Genomic DNA, 23,734 nt, shown 5'->3' with positions numbered 1-23,734 from the left:
CTTATAAGCCCATGTCTCTGATCTCATGTACACACACACATTCTGAGAAGGAGTCACTGGGCTTTGCCAAAGGGGTTTGTGCCCCCCAAATAGTTCAGAACCCCCTACAGCTGTCTTCCCAATAAGGGAGGCAGTACCACATGCAGCTCCCAAGCACAGGGACTGCTGTGGCTGGTCCAAGCTGAGATGCACTATAAAATACATGACAGATTTCAAATATTTCATGCAAAAAGAGAAAATACTTTACAAGTATTTTTTATTGCACACTGAATGATACTATTTGGTGTGTTGGGTTAAATAAAATATATTGAATCTCACCCGTTTATTTTTACTTATTATAAATGTAGGTACTTGAAAATTTTAAGTTGCTTATATGGACATCACCTGCCTTGTGTCAGATGTGAGCTCCAATCCTGGCTCAATTCACATAACCAGCCGTTATCTTCATCGTTGTTATTACTGTTACTCCAGCAGGTCCTAGCTGTCAGATCCCTATCCATTGGCATTTCCTCATCTCTAAGAGTAAATGGATCTTCCTGACCCAGGGATTGAACTGCATCTCCTGAGGCTCCTGCATTTGCAGGCAGATTCTATACTATGAGCATCACCCGGGAAGCCTAGAGAGCCAAAGGGGAGAGTATTGCTATGTTCATTCCAGAGTCAGCCTTCTTCCTAATACATTTTTTATTATCAGAAATGCCCACCATCTTATCTCACCCAAAAGCCCAACGGAAGCCCCACAATCTTTACCCTCCTTCTTTACTGTTCTGCTCCTCAATATTGTAATGAACAAAAAATTTTAATTGTATACATGAGAGTAACATACCAAGATGATGATATAAGAATTCATAGGCAAAGCGATATATATATTTTTAATTTAAAGAAAGAGAAAAGGAGAAGTTCCAAGGGATATTCCCTTGGAGATTAAAGAAGATGGAAATAAGTCTTGAGGTCGGGTGGAGTCCCAGGCAGACATTTGCCACTCATCCTGTATTTATCCAGAGAGGCTGAAGTGGCATTTGGAGAAGACCCAGGCAAACCACCAGCAGATTCCTGGAGTTTGGAAATGGCCACTTAAATAGCAGGACAACCCTGGTGTGTCCCTAAAGCAAAAAATCCAGCAGGCTTTGTTCAGTAGCTGGGAGGGTGACAGTGTTTAAGAGGAAAGGGGTGATGAGGGACCTCCCACCCTTTTGTTGGTCTGATCCATAAACTGATGGAGCTCTGAGCATCTTAACACTGGTGCCCTGGGAATACAAAGCCCTTTCATCTACAGAACCTCCTCTGAGATCATGAAACAACTTTGTGTAGAAAGCAGATGCTCGCGAATCACGTGTATCTTATGGATGGGAGGGGACTAGCTCAGACGCACAAGTGGCTCACGGTGGTGGTAAACGGGGAGAGGGGCCGACCGTGGGTTTAGGTTTCTCCATAGCTAACGCTGTGAGGGTCAGATTCACTACCTCCCACCTCTTGTTTCCCTGGGCTTCTCAGAGTGACCTCACCCTCCCTGACCGTCTGCAAAGATCATTATTCTCCCTTCTGGCTCCTAAGCATTTGTATCTGCTCTCCCCACCAGCTTGTTAGTTAAGCTGCTCCCTTCCATCATTCAGCCAGTTTCTAACAGCCCCACCCTCCTACACAAAGCGCTGCCTGTCTGGTCGGAGCAGGGTGGCGATTTCCCCACCCTTTCTAAAAACATGCCTTGCGAGACTCTCTCCATCCTCCAAAATACACTCAACCCTTCACAGTTACGTTTCCTACCACGTTTGAACTGAGCCTGTGCAAGGAGCATCTATCTAATGTTGGTGTTTTCTCTCGTTCACTGCCGTTGGGCCCAGACCCCAATGTACTACAGGCAGAAATCGGAGGGTCTGAACCACACGGCCCCAGGAACAGATGGTCATTTTGAAGATTTAGTCAGTGATGCTCAGTGAGGCAGACTCTTGTTTTTTAAGCTCTATTTCCAAATGAAGGGACATTCTGTATATCTTTTAATTGCTTCGTTCAACTCTTCTTAATCTCAGTGGTGATAACCTGGCTTTGTGTTAAGTGCCAAGACACTTCAGTACTCTTTGGGACCCTAGCCTGCCAGACTCTTCTGTCCATGGAATTTCCCAGGCAAGAATACTGGAGTGAGTGGCCATTTCCTCCTCCAGGAGATCTTCCTGACCCAGGGACTGAACCCACGTGCCTTATGTCTCCTGCATTGGCAGGCAGATTCTTTACCACTAGTCAGCTGTAGTTTATCCTTGGTTTCCAGGATGTGTCCAGTTGTATAGTTTTGTCCATTTTCCTCTAACCTGATTAAATCACTTTGATATTGTCTCATTCATTTCACAATAGACAGCACTATCATTTTCATATTGATTTATTTAATTCCCAATTATTTTTTGGTCCTGTGTCTGCTTCTCCTACTCCGAAGCCAGTGTGTGTTCTGTATTGGATATTTTTGATGCTAGCTTTATCAAAACATAGTTGAGAAGGTGAATCTGTTGCCAAAAATCCAAAGAATAAATGCCAAAGATTTACATGAAATAATTTATTGCCCAGTGTTCTGCTTTCATCATGATGTGGTTCCTCCCCATAGGATGGAGAAGCAAAGGCTGGCCTGCCCAAGAGATGAGGCAGTTGGGGATAAGAACCAGCATCCTTCATTCAGTAGAGATGTGTCCAAGGTCATAGTAGCAAGGTCAAAATTAGGAGCACAATAAAGAATTTCCTGATTCCCAATCATTCAGCTATTGTTGGTAGGTAACTGTAAATATGGGACCCTACCTAGAAGAAAGAACAAAATTTTAGCATATATAAAATGTTAAGTAGTGCGGGTATAAAAAATAATCAAAACTTCTGACTTTTTTCCAATTTCATTGACTTTGTATAGATTTCAGTGACTATATACAATAAATGGTGCCTTTGAGGAAAAGTTGATCTGACCCTTATGACTTAAACTCTCATATTTATTTTTATGCATGAAATTGGGAATATGAGTGGGAAATTAGTTCTAGCTCTAAAAAGTACTCAATTTTTATCATTAAAAAGAAATAGCTTACCATACTCAAAACTTTTAATGTAACTATGAGAAGGCTCCTTTTTGGTTTGTTAAATTATCATGCTTATGGGGAAGAATCAATGTTTTCTTAGTTCTCATTTAGATGGCAAATAGTGTTTGGGGAAGAGTGATGATTAATATAAATAAAACTTTTTTTACTTTAAATATTATTGTGCATTTTTGGTAAATATGATGTGCTAAGCAAATGTCATTTTTCACTTCTTCAGAGAAGATTTAAATATTTTGTAGCAAGTGCCATTTTTTACTTAACAAAGGGCTTACTATTTTATAACCCTACGTTGTTAGCTGTTGAAGCTAGTTATATTGGAGCTGTTTGCATCTCAGTGTAAATGGTACTTCAGGTTGCTGGTGGTATATGAAAGTAGAGTAGGCAAGTTATCAGTGCCTTTGTGATAAAGGTCAGAGGAGGTAACCTTTCCACGTTTTCTCTTTACATGCACATCTGTCTGAACACTATTAAATACAAGTGCCTTATATTTACTCTTCAGAAATTGAGGTCAAATCTTTATACTTGCAAAATATATATGAACCATAGCACAAACATGCAGGCCCTACCATGAGAGCTTAACGGGAGGAGTAAATTGGATAAATATTGAGCTGACACTAAGCTAACCAGAACCTCTGCTCAGCTTTACCCTGGGCACTGGAAGTTAGCAGCACTAAAACACTAAATAATACTTTTTTGTATGTGCACATTTAAGCTTTCTTTACCTTTGCGAAAATTCAGCCTTCCCTTGGTAGCCAGCAGAGGTGGGTGGCTGGAGGGCTGGACCCTCTGTGATGAGCAGGGTCCCTCTCTGCCCCTTTCCCTGACCTGGCTCTGGAGTGAAGGGGGCATTTTGTGCTGAGTGTTCTGGGTTCATTGCCAGCTGTAGATGGCTACTTAACAGTTGTCATCTTCCTATGCCTTCACTTAACTCTCATAAAGAACTTGTGTGATAAGCACTATTTTACAGACAAAGAAACCCAGGCCAGCAGATAGATATCCGTGCCTTAGACCCTCATCCAGTTCCTTTGTCGTGTCCCCTGGTTCCGTGTGAAACCCCTTTGTAGGAGAGGTGAGTGAGGAAGAAAACTGGGTTCTGCTGCTATTTTTTAATGAAAACAATTTTAGGAGACACGATTCTCCTTGTTTATGTCTGAATCTGTGTAGCAACAAGCTGCCTTAATGAAGTTCTGTCATGTTCAAAAAAAATTTAAATGTCTTTCAGTTCATTTCAAAAAATTATTTGTACTGGAGAGTAATGGAGTAAATGTTTTCAAAACTTGTAGAATCTATTTTTGGGAAGATTTGTATATGATGTTGATTTTTTTAAGGAATGATTATCACATTTCATGTTTATGAGATGAACGTTTCTGTGGCATCACTTCCTATTTCTTTCTCTAATTTCTTAGCATAGGATAGATCAGCCCAAATTATGCATAGACCAAAATAGCAGCTTACGATTGATGTTGATCATTTGTTCTTTAGATTGTCTCTAAAAGGTCTCTTCTACTGCTTAAAGAAAAACAAAACCCTTTCTCCACAGTTGTCTCTATTGATCTCAGCTGCTGTCTTGCCAACTCCATCCAGGCGTTGCTTAATTTGACTTGGAATTGTTCTTATACAGAAGCAACGTGTGGAATAGTAGGGATGTGATATATTTAGTGCTGTTTTGGAACCTGAAACTCCAAGTTTTCCCTTTATCAAAAATTGATAAAGGGATTTTCTCTGACATTACGTGATTTTCCTTTGTTTCCTCGGGACGCTGGTAAGACATTTCTCCTCTGCCTCACACGTTCTGTGCATGCATGTACACATCATTGTGACAATAAGTAACACGTGCGGAGCCACGCGCAGCCATCCACGGGGAGGGCTGGATTCCAGTGCTAACCCAATCAACTCAATCAGACGCTTTCAAATCATTAGGTAATGGCTCTTCACGTTGGCAAGCGTCCAGATGGTTTGCCTTGCTTTGTTTTTGCCTTTTTTTTTTTGAGTACCACACGTTTCAGTCTCAAAATTGACAGAAAAGGGAAAATTAAATATGAATTAGAACAGAAACCAATTGCACTTCTTGGTTATAATCAGAATCCAGGCAGGATGTGAAATGCTATGGGTTGTAAAATATAATCCATGAACCCTTTACCACCGTCATCTCAACGCCACCCAGCAATCTGGGGCCTAGGGTGACCACTTGACCTCTGCCTTCTTGATATATACTGTGTTCTTAGTTCCTGCTGCACCACCCTAGGCTACCTTCAGTCCCTTAGGAATCTGGATCACAAAAAAGCACCCTTCTGGTGGGTTGGGGCTTCCCCAATAGATCAGCAGTAAAGAATCCGCCTGCAATGCAGGAGACACAGGAGATGTGGATTCTGAGCAACTAGGCATGCGCCTGTGGGTTGAGTAAAGAGTAGATGCAGCCCCACACCAAGCTGGACACAGCCCATTACCACCCCTTTACCAGCTTGGAGAGTGGAGTTCAGACTAGATTTCCACCCTCACTCGCCCCACCCCTACCACAAGTCAAGCATCCCTTAGACAGAATGCAACCTGTGCAGGTAATCAGATCAAGGTGAAAAATCATGGCATTCTTCTCTAGATTCCTTTTGGGTTGGGCTGCAGCCCCCAAGGAACAACTTCCTCTGGCCTAATGCTGGACAGGAAGGCAGTGAGGAATCCTGGAGAGCCAGGGGACCTCCTGCACTCCTTTTAGTGATAACGAAGGTCTTGGCATCTCTTCCCGAACTTTCGCTAAAGAAGCTGGTAAGCATGATTCTGGTCTTGCTTGTGATTGAAGTAAATACATATAATTTAGAATAAGTGACTCAGGCTCTAAAATTTGCCAGGCCTCAATTTTATCAGCTATATGACTTTCACCTTTGACCTTATTTTATGCCTCTTTAAACCTCCATTTGTTCATCTGTAAAATGGGGCGATTAATAGCACTTCATTGTCTCCGGGTGAAGATTAAATATGATAAAGTAGGGACTTTCAGCACAATATTGTGTGCATGCGTACTAAATCACTTCAGTTATGTCTGACTCTCTGCAACATCATGGACTGTAGCCCACCAGGCTCCTCTGTCCATGGGATTCTTCAGGCAAGAATACTGGAGTGGGTTGCCATGCCCTTCTCCAGGTGACCTTGCTGACCCAGGGATCCAAACCGCACTCTAATACTTTTCAATAAATGCAGATGGTGTCATTAATACTTATCACAGTCTCGGGTCACTTTCTGACTCCCTCCTCTCTCTCTGATACCATTTCCCTAAGACCTCCTGTTTTTCCTGTATTTCTGCTGCTTTTCTCTCCGCCCCTAACATCGCTGCCTAACTCCTAAAGATTCACGTTCTCCTAAGATTCTTAAAGAAGGGTTCCTCTTTTTACAGATACAAAAGCTGAAATAGCTTTAGTTCATCTTAAATGACGACTGATGTCTCATAAGAAGCCAGGGGTGCCTTCAGATTTTGTATTTAAGTACCTCTGTCCAGGTGCCCATTCTGACTACATTTTTAGAGTAAGTACCCCACCCTCACCTACCTAGAGAGGAAACAAAAGGATAAATGTCTTATCCCAGCTTGCAGCAGGTGTCATTCTATTTGATTTTCAGGCCTTTCAACAAAACAAAAGGCCTTTTCTGTTCTTTCACAATATATGCTCTCTTTAAAGGTACTTGAATGAGAAAAAAAGCCTACACCGGACCAGATTTCTGGTTCTAATGGACAATAACTGGGCTGTTAGTTGCTGATTCATTCTTCACAGGGAAAACTAGATGCCATTAGAAACATTTTTTTCTAAATAGCATTTAAAATTTTATGATAGCTTCTTCTTGAAATACTGTATATGAGTGGCATTCTCAACAAATTAATACGTTTAATATGATAGTCACATGTATTTTTAACTCCTAAAAAAATATGTTTATAATAGGATTGAAAACTTCTAAAAGCCAGTTAAGATCTCTTTAAAAGTCAGAGAAAATCTGACTTGAGTAACAGTATATAATAGCATGTTTGGTTATTGTAGCTGTTTTAAATGCCTCCAACTTACTGTCCCCAAATAGTTACCACTGGTGTTCAGAAGTGATAGACCTTAAATGGTACCAAAAATGTATTTAACCTAAATTTAAAAGTTCGATTCTAGAGTCCCTAAGAGTTCATAATAAATGTCAAGGTAACAAAATTTAATTGTTTACTCTATGTAAGGCACTATGCTGAACACTTTCATAATGTCATTTAATCCTTCCAGCAAGTCAATGAGATCAGTACCACTATAATCCCCACTTTACAGATGAGGAAATTAAGGTTTAGTGAGGTTAATAGCTTGCCTTAGATCTTATAGCTAGAAAGTTCTGAAGAGTTTTGAGGGGCTTTGTGTTCATTAACTCCAAGGCACCCTGAAGCTTTCCTGTTCATTACTGCCGTCCATAGTGGGGGAGGCACCAGAAAGGGGGGCATGGATATTAGTTTTTGTTCTCAAATGTAACAACCAATTCCGTAAATCCTTTGGGTCCTGTTTCACCTAGAATCTACATATTCAAAATACAGGTGATAAAACGAAATTAGCTCATTAACTCTGGTAAGCATGTAAATGAAAACTCTGTCGGTCTGAGGACACTTTAAGACAGTACTGATGAATGGTTGGAATTCTTGGTGGGGTTCTTGCCTTTTGTGTAAGGAGTTTGAAGAGAAAGCTGATTGTATTGATAGTGTCTTGGGGCATTTCAGGACACAGTCCTAAAGGTTCTCCTTCCTGTTAAAATGTTTAAAATTCTCAGTCTTAGAGAAAGTATACTCTCTCCCTGCCATTTGTCAAATGAACAGTTAATCCGGGTTGACTTTGAGTCAGGGGAGGGGCGCTCAGATTATTTTGTGAAATAATTATTAGCATAGTTTATCAGTCCCATTGCAATATGTTGATCATAAATGAACTGGGGATGGGGGTAGGATTCGTGGTTTATAGGATGTTTAGCCAAATCCCACCTGCACAAACGTAGCCTGTGAAGATTAAAGTATTGACTCCAATCCTCTAGCCAAGCTAAATAACAACATGAAACCACGCTAACTGAAGTCAGGACACCTGATACCAAGATTTCATGGAGGAAAAAAGCCATTGTGTAGCCAGGAATACAGCGCCTTTGCTTATCTTTTTAATACAAATAAAAAATAAGCTTTATTGGGCTCGGGGATTTTTAGAATACACAGGCTAGCCGGATGCATTGTGGAGCCTGGCGTTCTGTACACGACGAGCTTTCGTGGCTGGTACTGTCCCCTTCGGATGCACACGTTGGTAGGGGGTGGGTACCCCTCAAAAATGTCAGCATTTCTGGGAGGGAGCAGCACAGAAAGGAGGGGAGGGAAAAGCCCCGGCCGACATCCTGTTGTTATCAAGCTCTCCTCTTGCGGAGGGGCGGACGGAGGACGCTTTTCAGATCCACCACCAGATCCAGGGGTGCCACTGGGCCGCCGTAGCTGTGTGGATTCCGGGGACGGACGCGGGTGGGGGAGCGCGGCCGGTGCACCCTCCGGGGGGCGGGGAGCAGCTCACCCGGAGCGGGGCTGACCGGCGAGGATCCGCAGGAGCTGGGAGGTTTTTCCCACGGCTGAGTCGGGGCCCGGACTGTGGGGGCGGGGGTAGGGGGGACCCTCCCGGCGCATCCCTCCTGGCCCATCCCTCCTGGCGCATCCCCAGCCCTGCGTGCTGGGGTGCCGTGGGGCACCCCCCCCCCCACGCTCACCCCGTGCAGGTGGGACTTCCTTGGCCCCGTACCTGCCGGGCCAAGCGTGTGGGCGACCGGCGGCCGGCGTCGCTGGCACTGGCAGACGCCTCCCAGGGCTAGAGATCCGCACCCGGCGAATAGGCAGCCAGTCCTGGACCGGGAGGAGGAGCGGCCGAGCATCCCTCTCCCGCTCCGCCGCGTCCTTCTCATGAGGACTCGCCGGAGGTGGACCCGCAGAGCCAGCCTCCCAGCCGCTGACCCCGCTTACATCACGAACCTGTGACCAGCGCATCCCTCCCACGCCCGGTACCTGCTCCGTGCGGCTCACGGTCCAGCCCCGGGAACAGGCTCTTTGTATGCCGCCGACATGGCCAGCCAGCAGGATTCCGGCTTCTTCGAGATCAGTATCAAATATTTACTGAAATCCTGGAGTAATAGTGAGTAACAGAAAATAACCTTTTTTGTTTGTTTGCTGGGTGTTGCGTAAGATCTGAGCAATAAAAGCCTCAAGCGAAAAGCATAGGCTTGTGAGCCCAGGAAGTTTTTTCTTTTTTTTCCGCTTCCATCTGCTATGAAAATCAAAATGTCAGAGACTGAACTAGCCTTCCTGAAGTGCAGAGGCTGTGGTGGAATTACGGTAGATGTGGTTTGATTAAATTTTCAAGTGAGATGGCCCTTCAGACTCTTGGTGAGGGCAGGACGGGGTATTCCAGGCTGCATTTCCTGCTTGGTGTGTGTTTAATGTGCTCAGGTTTTATCGAAATGATTTCATGAAGTGTCAAAGGGGTGTGGCAGGGCTTCAGAGTACTTCATAATTGTTTTATTAGGGTATTGTCTAAAGAAATAAAAAGTACTTAATGGTCCAAAACCTGGCTCATCTTTTTTTAATATAGAGGCACTTGCAGATTTATTTTGTCTCTTCCTTGTCCATTGGTTGGTGTTCAGAATTATACTAGTATATAATGTTAATATAATAGTACTTAATACTTGAATTTAAAAAAATCCTGATGTTCGTCGTAGTCCAGATAATGTGCTTTTCTGAAACATAAACAAGTGAGTTGCTGACCGTAAAATCATTTATTAGAATATCAGAATGTTATGGCTTCTGAAGTTAGGGTTCTGACCTACTTAAAGCTTTTAACAGGAAGATCTTTCAAAAAGACAACCTCTAAGGCATCATGGATCTGGAATCAAATTAAAATGAGGCCTTCAGGTGATCAGTGATGCCTTGCATTTTCTGAACAGTTTAAAAACAAAGTCTTCTCTATCTCACTGATCAGCCTTTGTACTTGCTTTGGATTAAAAGACTGGCTGGTATTACAGGTCCTGAATTGTTTGAAATTAAAAAAAATTTTTTTTTTCCAAGAAAAATTTTATGTTGTATTGCGTGCATGCTAATTAACCTACCTGCAGGTCCAAGAGCTGGTGATTAATTATCTCCTGCACAAATGACCTGTGGACAAGATTGTTTGTATGTAAACAAAACAGGGGCAGGAAAACCTGTGACTTAATTGCTTTGAAAAAAGAGACAGAGTACCTTCGGCAGGAAGGTGTTCAGGGATATGCATCTTATGCTATCCATAGAAACCATCTTTTCCAGGTCATTTTGCGCCACTGTATACACCAAGGGGCTTGTCTGAAGCTGTTTTTCTACAAGTGGGAAGCCATTTGGGAGTAATACTGTCACCCCAACAACATTCCTTTGTTACAATCATAATTCATTTATCTTGGATTCATTATTTGTGTTAATACTTCACACATAAGGATGAATCTTCTTTTGTCTATTCCCCCCTTTGATTAGTGACAAGAATTGGACATACAAGGTTCTTTATGCAGTTTTCCAATTTCTGGAAAGACTTACTGTGAGTTTGAAATCCGTGATTTCAAATTCAGTGATACTGAATCATTATTTTGAGCGTGTTAAGACCAGATTATTTTCTTCTGTCAATTTCTGTCATTGCCTCATTAGATAGAAAATTATGTTGGGACAATCCTGAGGCCAGTGGGATTTTTTTAAAACCTTTCTCCGCTTGTCTATTTTCAGATTATTCTAGACAAAGCTTATATTCTCTGCCCCCTTCCTAAACTCTCTCCGTTCCCCCACCCTGCGCTCACATCAGGAGATGGTTCAGAATGACTCTTCATTTCTACTTTGAGAGTTTCTGGGACACAGATTTGAATTATTTCATTCATTCAGCAAATGTTTACTCCAGACCTACTACATGCCAGGCTGTGGAGCTACAGAGGTGACTAAGACACAGCATTCACCCTCAATCTTAATTTGCTTCTTGCACAAGAGTGAATTTGGTAATTTCTCTAGTGTGCCTTTGGGGGGAGGTCAGACTGTCTGTCAGTTCTTTCTTAAAAGAGGAAGTGGAAATGCACCTTAGGCTGAGTCTTCTTTAAGCTTGGTGCAACACTGTAGCTCTCAGCTTTAAATGCTTTCAGTGGCCAAAAAAGAAAAGAGAGAGAGAAAGGAATTTGTCTGTGTGGAAGACAAAGTGAAAAACAGAAGCTTTAGGGAGCTCAGCCTGCTCAGGGCCCCAAGGCTGAGAAGATGCACCTTGGGGTGGGCGGCCCATTGGCGCAGCATCACAGGTTTGAGAGGTGAGGGCCCCCCCACCCAGAATGGAGAATCAGGCCTCTAATTATGCAGTGGGGTTTATTTATGAAAGTGTGACAATTAAAAACCAATAAAACAAACTCTATAACTACGTCTGACTGCTTTCCAAGGTGGTCATAAGAGGAAAGAGGCTTCCTTGAGCATTTACCAGGTTAAGAGTTACATCTTCATAAATTTTTTTAAATGGCACGTTGTGATTTTGTATATACTTGTCTCCCCTGAAGAGTGAACAAGTCAATTACATCAGTCATTTCCTGGTGAGGTGTCTTAGCTTTTCTTTCACTGTTCATTTTGACACTCCCTTCTTCACAGGCTTGCCCTCTCTGTCAGCCTGCACTTTCGTTTTAATGGAGCTGGAAACTCAAAATGGCCTTGATGTTCGGAAATAAAATGTCTTTTGCAGACTTCACTGCTTTCCTTATCCGCCTGGACACCCGTCCCTGTTTGCTCCTTTCCCACTCTTATCCAAGCCTTCCCCAGCTGGTCAGTGATTCTCACAGGTGTGCCCCCTTGCTGTCCATGGCCATGGCCACCATGGGCCCTCCCCGGCTTAACCTGGAGTGTCACCGTGGTCTCCACCAGGTCCACCTGGCATAGAGCAGCCTGGAGGGGCTTCTGCCAGCTTTTCAAAGACTTCCTCTCAGCCCTTCTTGCCCCCGAGTGTCAGTGGCCACCACACAGGACCCTCTTTGAGTTCCTTGTTTATATTCTCCTGCTCCAGCCATAGTTAATTCGCTGCCCTCTCTGTGTTTCAGCAACTTGCTGTCCAGTCCATGCCTGTACACACGTTGGCCCCCTAACCTGGTGTGCCCTCACCTGGAACAGACAAGCTGCAGAACCAGATAGACTTGGTCCACTTCTCTAGCTCCTGCATTTGTGATCCCTTGGACAATCAATTAACTACTCTCTGCCTCAGTTTGCTCATCTGTAAGGTGGAGGCAACAACAATACCTCACAGTAAGTGAGGCATTAAGATGTCAAGTATTAATACTTAGCACAATATCCGGCACATTGTGAATCTCAATAAGTATTAAAAGAATATGAATGTATTCCAATGCTTCCCCCTCTTCTAAACCCACTTAAAATCAAACTTAGACCATTTTCCACCTTAGCATTGACAGCCTCAGTGGATTCTGTGAGTAGTCAATATTTACTAAAACCTCTTGCTTTGGGCCATTTGTTTTTCTAGATTTCCTTTTTAACTTTACCCCCGCCCCCTTTTCCACCTCAGCTACTATTGGAATATGCCTACCTTCCCTAAGTACATACCTTCCAGCAGCGTGGGAGATGGCCTGGGAATATTCTCAGTGGCAGAAAGTCACCTTGGCCTTCCAGGTTTGCTACAGAAAAATGTTTAGGGCAGGTAGTTCCCAGTTGTTTCATGGAAAGGAGGGCTTGCTTTGTATGGAGGCTCAGAGCTGGTATGTAGGCTTGCCTACCTATCTGAAACTTCTAACCAGCATTCCTTTGTTTCACCCCCACCCCATAATATGCAGTGAACATGGAGCCAAGCGGATGAAGGGGCCTGCAGGGTTCTTTCAATGTCTCCATCTTTGCAAGGCAGGGCAGTTTGTATCCTTTCTGCAAAACTGACAAATCTTGCAAACCCCACAGAGATAAGAAACCTCTGGATGTCTGTCAATGCTCTCAGGGAACGGGGACTTTATTGACAAATAAACTGTTCTAGGGAACTGAACAAGCCCTGGGCCCGTTTTGGAAGGGACCGCTATACATTTAAGGGAAGACAGTGGCAACTCACTCCAGTACTCTTGCCTGGAAAATCCCATGGACGGAGGAGCCTGGTAGGCTGCAGTCCATTGGGTCTCGAATGGTCAGACACGACTGAGCGACTTCACTTTCACTTTTCACTTTCATGCATTGGAGAAGGAAATGGCAACCCACTCCAGTCTTCTTGCCTGGAGAATCCCAGGGACGGGGCAGCCTGGTGGGCTGCCGTCTATGGGGTCGCACAGAGTCGGACACGACTGAAGCAACTTAGCAGTAGCAGGGAACTGAACAAGCCCCGGGCCCGTTTTGCAAGGGACCGTTGTACATTTAAAATGACTCATCTTGCTGTAGAGAAACTTGCTTTAGTGGAGGAGTTGAGTGTGGCATTTCTCAGATATGAGTTAGGTCGTGGTGATAAGGACAGTGTTTCTGTCTGCTGCAGAAATGCGGTTAGTATATGGTCAGTTCTGAGGACGAAGAGAAGCCACGTGGAAGTGAGGATTGGAAACACATCCATCCACCGCAGAGCAATATTTAGTCATCCCTGTAGATGTCACAGAATACCACAAAGATGCTATGAGAAAGCCTTAGACATCTCCAGGTGTTAGTTTAGTTTGGTAGAGTGGGTTTTTTTTGAGGGGTGGAGGAGGAAGGTGGGAGCTGTGCTGGATCTTCACTGCTGCACGGGCTTTTCTCTAGTTGCAGAGCAGGCCTTCTCATTGCAGTGGCTTCTCGAGTTGTGGAGCATGGACTCTAGGGCATGTGGTTTCCGTTTTTTCGGCTCCTGGGCTCAGGCTCAGTAGTTGTGGTACATGGGCTTAGTTGCTCCACAGTATGTGGGGGTCTTCCTGGACCAGGGATCAAACTCGTGTCTCCTGCAATGGCACATGGATTCTTATCCACTGTAGCACCAGGAAGGCCCCTGGAGTTGGTTTAAAGACGTCAAAAGCTGAAGAGGTTAGCCAGGTTGCCTGAGTCCAGTAGAGCTGTACAACTCAAGTGCAAGCGCACCCACCTGGCTCTTCTAACAGTGGGGAGCACACAGCACTGTTCCAGGCATCTAGAGGAGAGTTACCCCGGGTTCCTGTTCCCATTTCACATCAGCTAAAATAGTTGATGGTCCTGATGAGAAGTGGAACCCCAAATCAATACCCACTCTCTCCAAGGAGAAAGAGTTGATGTATCCTGGGTTTATGATAAAAGCAAATTTGAGATTTTTATTTGCTTTTAAGGGTTTATTTTTTAGGTTGAAATGCATGAAAAATCCTAGAATCTAGAGTAGCAGTAGCTGCCACAGTGCCTGAGGGCCCACCTTGTGTCAGATGTTATACTTGGTAATTTATATGTAGGGCAAACCACATCATTGTTTGTCCGAACTGAGACACTTGCGAGTGAAAGTTAATAATTATGCTGGGATACTAGGCATGAACAGGGACTGCCCTGGGCAAAGGAGGGCATATGACCACTCTGTTTATTATCTTTACTCTTCCCAGTAACCCTGCAAGGTCATGTATTATCTATATTTTACAGATGAAAATCAGAAAAATGAGTGTCAAAAAAGTGATTTGCTCAAAGCTAGGATGGTAGTAAAGTGCCATCAGCCCCTCCCCGAATCCAGTGATAATCTCATTTTTTAAAAATCACCCACAGAGTGACCAAAGGATCAAGAACACTTTGGGCAATGTAGTGCTTTATAGATATTTTCATTCTTGTTGACTGACCGAGTTACCCAGTTCTTAGCCTCTTCCTTCCCTGTGTACCTTTGAAGAGCTCTCTCCCTCTCCCCACCCACCCCTCCTCTCTTTTTCTCTTTCAAGATGGAGAACATCATCTCCTTAGTACATAGCTGTTTGAAAGACTTAAGTGTTACCGATTCTTCACTCTCATTATTAAATACAATACATAGGCAGCTCTGCACCCTATGGTCATTTCACATACATGTACTCACAAAAGATGCATGTAAAAGGGTACATTTCTTCTAGTAGAATATTTTATGTTGATTTCCCCCATTTCTAAAAGTTATTAAATGCATAATTAAATAACTCAAATACATAAGAATGTATTAATGGTCTTCTTTTAGAATTGTCCTTTGCTTGTTGACGTTTCTCTGCTATGCTGTGGGTTTTTTTTTTTTTTGAATCAGTAGCAAATTCCTAATTGTCTTTATCAGAACAGGGAGACTATTTCCAAGGATGATGGAGATGTGTCTGTAGTTCGGGTGTCTTGGCTTACCTGATAGCTCTGGTCTCTGCCACCGTAAACCAGCCCCGCTGCCCACAAGACTGGCCACCCAAAATGATTCAGTTTTAGCTTCTTTGCCTACTTTTCCATGGTGCTTGGAGAAGTTGTCAGCAAGAACTGAAATAGTCCGAAAGGCAAACGGTAGTAGGCAAGAAGGAGAGATGACCTGGATAGTTTTACAATCTGGGAACCACCCAGGATATTTGAGAAAGTTACCAGTATTTAGATGTTTCAACTGATACAACATGCAAATATGCCCTTTATTTAAAAGACATCTGTTTCAAAACAGTTTAATACCCATGACTCACTAGTTCACTTTTGGGTACAGTTCAAGGAATTGAATAGATTCCATGAGTCCTGATCATCTTATTAGTTACATCTTTATTTCTGAGCCTGGTGGGATACTTCGAATGAGCTGGCTTCAGAAATAAGTTTGAGTTGATGAGAAATGACATTTTACTTGTGTTGGAACTGTTCCATAGATTGGCAGCCCTGAATATAACCTTTTGTGCAGGTTTTTTTTTCGTACTAAACCTTAAATTATTTAGTGTCTTGTAGTCTGCTCAGCACCTTCAAACACTACGTTACCTCATTTGAAGAATTTGATGCATTGATTAGGAATAAACTAGCTTATTGAATGTTCCTGGTTTGGGATAATAAGGCTTAATTTTCCCAACGTTTATCTTCTCTGGCATGAGATACCCATATGGCAGCATGTAGGTATATTTTGTGGGTTTTCAGATCAAATGAGCAAATAATGATCTTAGTCCGTGGGCTTGACCTTTGCGTGGGACTTTTGAAATGCAGTATAGCTTGGCATTTATCACCTAAGGTACACAGAGGTGAGTCCATCCAAAACACATCTGTATGAAAAATTCCTGAATTTATTTGTACCCTAGCGTTTCTTAGTTTCTTTTGAACACTTAAACATTTCAAATATTCCACAATATGGTGCCTTTTGGGTATCACCCACTATTTGCAGATGACCCCAGGGCAGAAGGTTTAGCAGGCACCCACTTCCTGGAGAGTGGCATTTATGGAAAAGATATTACACAGCCTTATCTCTTTTTCTTTGTACTAATCTCTCTCATTTGATAGGTCCCATTCATCATGTTCACTTCAATATTGTTCCATTGTAGAACTGTTGGCTGTATGAATAAAAGAATGCTGTCTCTTTGAGCTGAAATGCATCTCCCAGTTTTGGAGGAGAAATAGAAATAGCCTTTTCCATTAGAACGTTTTAATTTACTCTTCAATGCTGCTTTATATTCACACTCAAAAAACTTACTATCTTAGCATCAGCTTTTCTTGGTTATTACTCCAAAATGCTTTGCTTCTTGATACTGTCGGTGAAGCAAGGCAGACACTGTCCATTACTTCTTTCTTCTTGAGCATCTTCTGTGCACTGGACACACTGCTTTGGGAGCGTCATCGCTCATTCAGACCTGGATCGCAGCATCAGAGGTCTCAGAGTTTCCCTTCCTTCCTTTTTAGATTCAGAACACAGGACGAGTAATGCAAAAGTTCCCAGGACTAGGAGAGGATCCAGTGATATTTCAGAAAGATTGTGTGCCCTAGAGAATTTTATTTGGGAGGAGGTGTTTGAAAGACTCTGTTGACGTTAACTTTCTGGATGTATTTCACTGCGTCAGAGAACTATTGGAAGCCTGGTGTTTACAGGCAAAGTCCTGTGAGAACATTTTCCAGTATTCCATTCTAGCAGAATGGCTGAAGGAGAGGAGGAAATGTAAATTATTTACTCTGGAACACTTAACCAGATGTCAGTATTTGGGAGAGCAAGGGTTTCAGACATTCTTTACCTTAGAAAAATGTGAAGAGGAGTTACGATGTTTATCAGAATTTTGGCATAGGACTAACTTAAAGCCATTATATTTCATTTGAGGTGGATCGCCCTTCAGAATATTTGGGGGCTTAAGAGAGAAGGGATGTGTGTGTGTGTGAAGTATATTTCTGTAAGTTGTTTAATGATCATATATCTCACCTATATTGTTACAAACACTTCTTCTTTTTTACAGAACACACAAGCACAAGCATTTCAGTGTTAGTCATCCAAAACTCCAGATGCTAAGTAGTGAAAGTTTATATTCTGCCAGCATATCAGACTCTGTAATGAGTCTGATTTTGGTTTAATTCCTTTCTACTGTTTTAGTCATTTGATGAGCTACAGATGGAAATTTAAGCCAAAGCCGTAACATTTCAGCTAATACTTTTTATGCTGCTGTAAGAACTTGTTGTCATGTCAATTTAAGAGAGCTGAAATCTTTTTCAAGAAGGCATTCAAATCTACATTAAGTGCTTTTATCAACTCTAATTTGATATACGACTCTAACTGCCTCTGCTGTTCTCAGTTGAAAAGTGCACAGTGGTTGAGCAGTGAAGACAGCTTTGAAATTTCTAGGATTTCTCAGCTAATGCCACAAGCACAACACCATAGAATATACAATTAAATCACTGTTCAATTTTTTTTGTCCTAAGTTTAAGAAACACTAGGCTGACTTCTTTGAGTTAGGATTTAAACAGGTAAATATGTATTTTGGCAACCGTGAAAAGGAGAGGGTATTAGATTAACTAGGGTAATACTTGAGTACAATTCCATTTGAATGCCATATTTATGTAGGAAGGAATTGGCAAATCAGGAAAATGATATATTATGTAACTGTCAAATCAATAAGATGCTTCAATTGTGCAAATACAAGATTAGGTTTTCCTTCCCTGTTTTTCTGTTATTTTTCTGTGTGTGACCTTGATCATCTCCTTCCCTCACTTCCTTACTTAGAAGGAACAAACCTGACTCTGTCTGTAGCTGTTTTGTGTGAAGGGTTTTGAATGCCGCCACTGAAAAAAAAGAGGTTTATGTCAACATCGTGATATTTGTCAGTTATTTCTCCCGCTCCGTTAAAGCCAGACGGAAGGAGGGTGAGCTGTAGGTTTTTGAACTTGACTGATAAGTGGAGACCTGTCTCTGACTTCCCAAGCTTGGTCAGTTTCTTGAGCTAACCAGCTCTTCAGTATCCTGAATAAGATAAAGTTGTCGCATTATACAGCCTATTGGGTTCTTCCTGTCGTTATTTTTACAGCAAAGTGACTGTGTGTCTAACTCAGGGAGTTTGAACGGGGTTGTCTCCAATCTGAGGGGCTGGCATTCTTCATCTGGAGACAGGCGTTTCTCTCTGCATAGCAAGATACAGTGTTTATGGAGATGGCTGGCGTTCTGGAGGCTACAACCCAAGGATACTCTCCAAGGTTTTAGTAGATACTATGTTTCGATTAAGCCATACTGAAATAAAGTTCATAAGGATGCAGGGTTCTACTAGAAAATCTGTCTGAAACATTGTTTGGTTTATTATACTGTTGACCTTTACATAATGCTTGCAGCTAGGTAGAAAGCCCTGTGACAGCTTTAAAGAATCTTAAGACTGGAAAAGTTGCTCTAGCTGAGTAGCTTGCCTATGACTTTGGCAGATTATAAGCAGTTAGTTTAAAATTTACAGGTTAGAGCAACAATGAGAATTTGATAAATTGCAGTTTTCCTTTAAAAAATAAAAAACCTGCTTTTCAACTTTTAAGTTTTTGAAAACCACGTTTCTAACAAATCTTCCCCCAAAGTGAGGCCTTGCAGTTGAAAGACAACATGGACTTAACCTTAGTATTACATGTACTGTGTCAGCGCCCTAGAATTAATCGTCTATTTTTCTGTTTTTAGTTGACGTATAATTGATGTACAATAGTGTATGTTGCGGGTGTACAGTATACTGACTCATAATTTTTAAAGGTTATATACTTCATTTGTATTTATTATAAAATATTAGCTATATTCTCTGGGTTATACAGTATATCCTTGTGGCTTATCTTGTGCATAATAGTTTGTACCTCACATCACCAATTCCATGAACAGGAGTTTGAGCAAACTCTGGGAGATGGTGAAGGACAGGGAAGCCTGGCGAACTGCAGTCCATGGGGTTGCAGAGTCAGACACGACTCAGCAGCTGAACAATAGCAGCAACAGTCCCCTACCTCTGTATTGATCTGCTTTTTTCCAATGAGAATCATGGCTTCCTTGGTGAGTCTGTAGAGAAGCTCACCCCCTGTTGGGCCACTCTGGGTCTTTGGTCCCCCTCCTTCTTGACTTAATGGTGACCCTGAGGCCTGACCTCATCTTTTCTTCCACGACAACCTGTCCTTTTTCTGTTTTACTTGATTGAATACAATCACTAGCAAACAAGAAAATGAGACATTTTAGTCTTGCCTCCTGATTTTGCATTCCATTTACTAAACAAATCCCCAGTCCTTATCATTATGGGAAAGGTAATCCTAGTTTATGCCAATTGAGATATCCATTTTGAAGCTATTTGAAAACTTGGCCCATTTTCAACTTAAAAAAACAAGTAATTTTTAACCAACAATTTAAATGCTTGAACTTTTAAGAAAGGTCACAATTATGAATGAGAATGAAGATTCTATCACAGTTTAAATATCCCCAAATCTGTTTCACCTTGGCTGCTTTTCTTTCTCTTGTTAACTGTTCTGTTTGCCATTTCAGTGCTTATTACCATTTTCTTAGAGGGACAAAGGAGTTGAAATTCAAATTCTTATTGTGATTAGTCAACTGCTTTATTTATTTTTTAAAAAAGGAAAGAAAAAATAGAAATTGGAAATTGAGTAGCATTCTGAACATCAGTGAGTTTCATTTCTAAATCTTAAATCCCTCTTGTCACCACTCAAAAAACTTGCCATTCACAGGTATAATGGTATGGTTAATACATAGAACTAACTTTGCCATCTAGTGATGTGAACTGTGTATCATTCTAGGATGCCTTTGCTATACAAAATAGATAAACTTTCTCATGGCTGAAAGAATGAAGACTTAATTAGCATGCCTCACCCACAGCCTGGGTGAAGCTGGGCGATTCCAAGGGGCTTTAGAACCTGGAGGACCCAGACCATCCATCTTTAGACTGGTACTGCATGATAACAAGATGACTACCTTGGTTCTAAATATCTTCACTCTACTTGAGAGGAAGGGAGGAGGCCCACTTGGGTTGGTCTTCTGGCAGGAAGGAGAAGATTTTGCTAAAAAAACAAACAAACAAACCCCAGCAAACTTCTTGTATTCCTCTGGTTGGAATTGTGTCACATGCCAGTCACTGGCAAAGTTGAATGGAATTACCGTGTTGGCTTCAACAAACTTGATTCATGCCCTGCACTGGGTTTGGTCCACCTTCTGGACCAAAGTCTTAGACAAGACTTCTGCCTGCTACCTGAACAAAGTAGTCTTTTACCAAGGGGAGAGGGGAGCCACCAGTGTGTGTTCAGTCGCTCAGTTGTGTCCAACTCTTTGGACCCTCGACCCCTGTGGACTCCTGCCCACTAGGCTCCTCTGTCCATGGGATTTCCCAGGCAAGAGCCACCAGTAGTAACCCCCATAAAACATAAAATGTACAATTACAGATGACTATTAATGACCACCTGTTGTTATGTAACATTGCATTAAACGTAATAATAATAGCTGATGTTATAAGCCCTTGTGGAAGTATCAGTGCTGTTATTAAATGCTTTACCTGCATCATTTTCTCTAGTCTTCACCATGACCCAACTTGATATATACCATTTGTAAGTGGCAGAGCTGGGAATCAAACCTAGACTCTAGGATAAACACTAAATTATGAAGTGTTGTGCTGAGTCGCTCAGTCATATTCGACTCTTTGCGACCTCATGAACTGTAGCCCACCAGGCTCCTCTCTCCATGGGATTCTCCAGGCAAGAATACTGGAGTGGGTTGCCATCCCCTCCTCCAGGGGATCTTCCTGACCCAGGGATCGAACCCAGAAATCCCGCGTTGCAGGCGGATTCTTTACTGTCTGAGCCACCAGGGAAGCCCTAAAGATACTGATTAACAGTAGGTAAAATTGATGAACCTCAGGTAGGAGCAGAAGGACGTTGACATGTACTTCGTAGCAGTTTACCACAGTGATGTGTATCAAGAAGCAGTGGCAAAGAGTTTTGAGAGTACTCAAAATAAAAATTTTCTCTCTTTGCCTCCAGTTTCAGAAAAAGGAGCATTTTCTGATGCTTCCTTTTTTATGCCCCTTCGATAACAAATTGAATCTGGTTTTTGTTTTTTTTTAAAAAACCAAGTTGTAAGGAAGAATATTACTACATCAGAAACTTGAGATTGTACCTAGTTCTCAGTTGAAAGACAAGAACGCAAAGGAACGTAATGAGTATATTCAAATCTGTTGTTAGATTAAAATGAAAAAATACAGTATTAATTCATGCCATTTGGCAGTAGCAGATGCTGCTGCTAAGTCGCTTCAAGTTGTGTCCAACTCTGTGCGACCGCATAGACGGCAGCCCAGCAGGCTCCCCCGTCCCAGGATTCTCCAGGCTAGAACACTGGAGTGGGTTGCCATTTCCTTCTCCAATGTATGGAAGTGAAAAGAGAAAGTGAAGCTGCTCAGTCGCGTCAGACTCCTAGCGACCCCATGGACTGCAGCCCACCAGGCTCCTCCATCCATGGGATTTGCCAGGCAAGAGTACTAGAGTGGGGTGCCATAACCTTCTCCGAGTAGCAGATGAAATATCCTTAATTTTGTTGTTACCCAAAAATGACCAAATATTTTCCTATTTTCAGATGTTTCTGCTTACATAGAAATGTCAGTATTTTCCAGTGAGGTTTAGCTTTCAATCTCATTGTTCAGATTCAGCTATTTGAAAGGGCTTTAAGCCTGACTTTACCTGTCCATGGCCTCCCCCACCCCAAGTTAATCTTACAAATAGTCCAATAAGAAGAATTGGCTCGGTTTCAGCCAGCATGCTATGCGCCATCTCATTTAAACGTCATTAAATCCTGGTGAGGCAAATGTCTCCTCACAGGTAAAAACCCTAAAATAAATGACTTCCCCAAGGGAAGGGCGTGAGTAAGCACTGGCAGCTGGATTCAGATTTAGCTCCACCTGCAGAGCCTCTGTTCTGCCGGTGGACCAGCAGGAGCCCTGCCCAGCCCCCGTCTCCTGTGCTGCTGTGCCACCAGAACGTTTGAAAGATGCAGGTGCTTGCCTTTTCAGCCCTCAGTGCAAGCTTGCAACTGCGGTTCGGTTGCTGGGGGAACTTCTGGAATGCCCATTTGTTCCTGAAAATAGATCAATTCATTCTTGGCCACTCTGATTGACATGCTGCGTCCAGCCTTGGGACACATAGTTCGGTGAAAACAGCAGAAGGAGAAACAAAAACTAAATCCTAACGACCAGCGATGACGTTAAGCTGAACATGAGTCAAGTTCCTGCTCTTAAGGAGAGGATTGTCTGGTGAAAGAGACCTACATAAATCAGTAATCACAGTTGAATATGACGAGGGACCAACCCCATGAAAGATGAATTGTGTCTCTGAGTAAGAGTGACTATTGTTTGTACGTAAATGTGGTTCACCGACCCTGAAGGCCAGCTTTTCTGTTCTTTCCCTGCTTTGCTGGTAGTCCTGTCCAACGCTGAATCTTTTTCTCAACAGCCTGGTGAAGCTGTAGCTTCATCTCTCTCCTCCAGGTCTTTACTGTGCTCAGTATTCTCATTATAGATGCTGAATTTCTCTAGGGGTCGTCTCAGGCAAGAAACCCAGCTGTTTTCAACCCTTTGGTCTTCATTCAAAACCTGGCTGAGACGTCTTGTGCTTCTTTCTGCATCTGGGTCTCCGTCACCATCCCTCTACCACAGCCTTGCTCCAGGTCTTCATCACCCCTCACCTGGAGCATCTTAACTCCTCCTTGCCAGCCTTGCTGCTGCCCCTGCCTCTCTGCCTTCCCAGGACAGTCTGGGCTTTTCCACAGCCTTGAGTGGTGGTCTTCGCCTTGGCCCTTGGAACTGTGTGTCAGCACTGAGAGTGATGTTCCCACAGGCAGGGTCGGCCTCATGTTGATGGTAGCAAGCATACTGAATAATTACAATATCATTGTGAACTCGCGTCATCATCTGAATTCATTGTCTTGACCATGTTTATCCAATCTGTTTGTTCTGGTAGGCTTAAGAATTCTGTCGATTATTTACTTCTTTCTGTTCTTTACCTTTCATGTTCTTCTTGATTTGGGTTCTTTTCCCCTATTAATTTTTTTTCTTTTCTCCTTTTCTTCTCTTTCTCCATCACATTTTATAAGTATAGTTTCGTATGCAATATTATTAGCTATTTCATTACATTTTAAGCATATTAATGAGATATTTTAATAAAAAGCTTTCCAAAACCCAGTCCTGTAACAAATAAAAAAAGTCATAAAGAAAAAATTTGGTAGAACACAGACTTGGATCCCATCTCTGACCCCACACTCTGTCATCACAGTCATGGCCCAGGCGTGCAGTGTTGG

At 42.5% G+C, this 23,734-nt stretch overlaps 1 protein-coding gene across 7 annotated transcripts in view; it reads left to right on the top strand.

Moving 5' to 3' along the window:
- Positions 1-23,734, top strand: part of FRY (FRY microtubule binding protein) — a 328,350-nt gene that overhangs the window by 69,655 nt on the left and 234,961 nt on the right. The window contains exon 1 of one of the 7 annotated variants that reach the window (XM_059892005.1): positions 9,129-9,211. The exons of 5 other annotated variants lie outside the window; for them this stretch is intronic. In XM_059892005.1, the coding sequence (XP_059747988.1) occupies positions 9,142-9,211 (70 nt within the window). In that variant the 5' untranslated portion in view covers positions 9,129-9,141. Of the gene's footprint in view, positions 1-9,128; positions 9,212-23,734 lie in introns of those variants that run through there. One more of the 7 variants, NM_001205616.1, reaches the window with a different exon arrangement.

This window comes from Bos taurus, chromosome 12 (assembly GCF_002263795.3).
Source record: "Bos taurus isolate L1 Dominette 01449 registration number 42190680 breed Hereford chromosome 12, ARS-UCD2.0, whole genome shotgun sequence".
Lineage (NCBI taxonomy): Eukaryota > Metazoa > Chordata > Mammalia > Artiodactyla > Bovidae > Bos > Bos taurus.
Note: the sequence above shows the minus strand (reverse complement) of the source record. Positions and strands in the feature narration are given on the sequence as shown.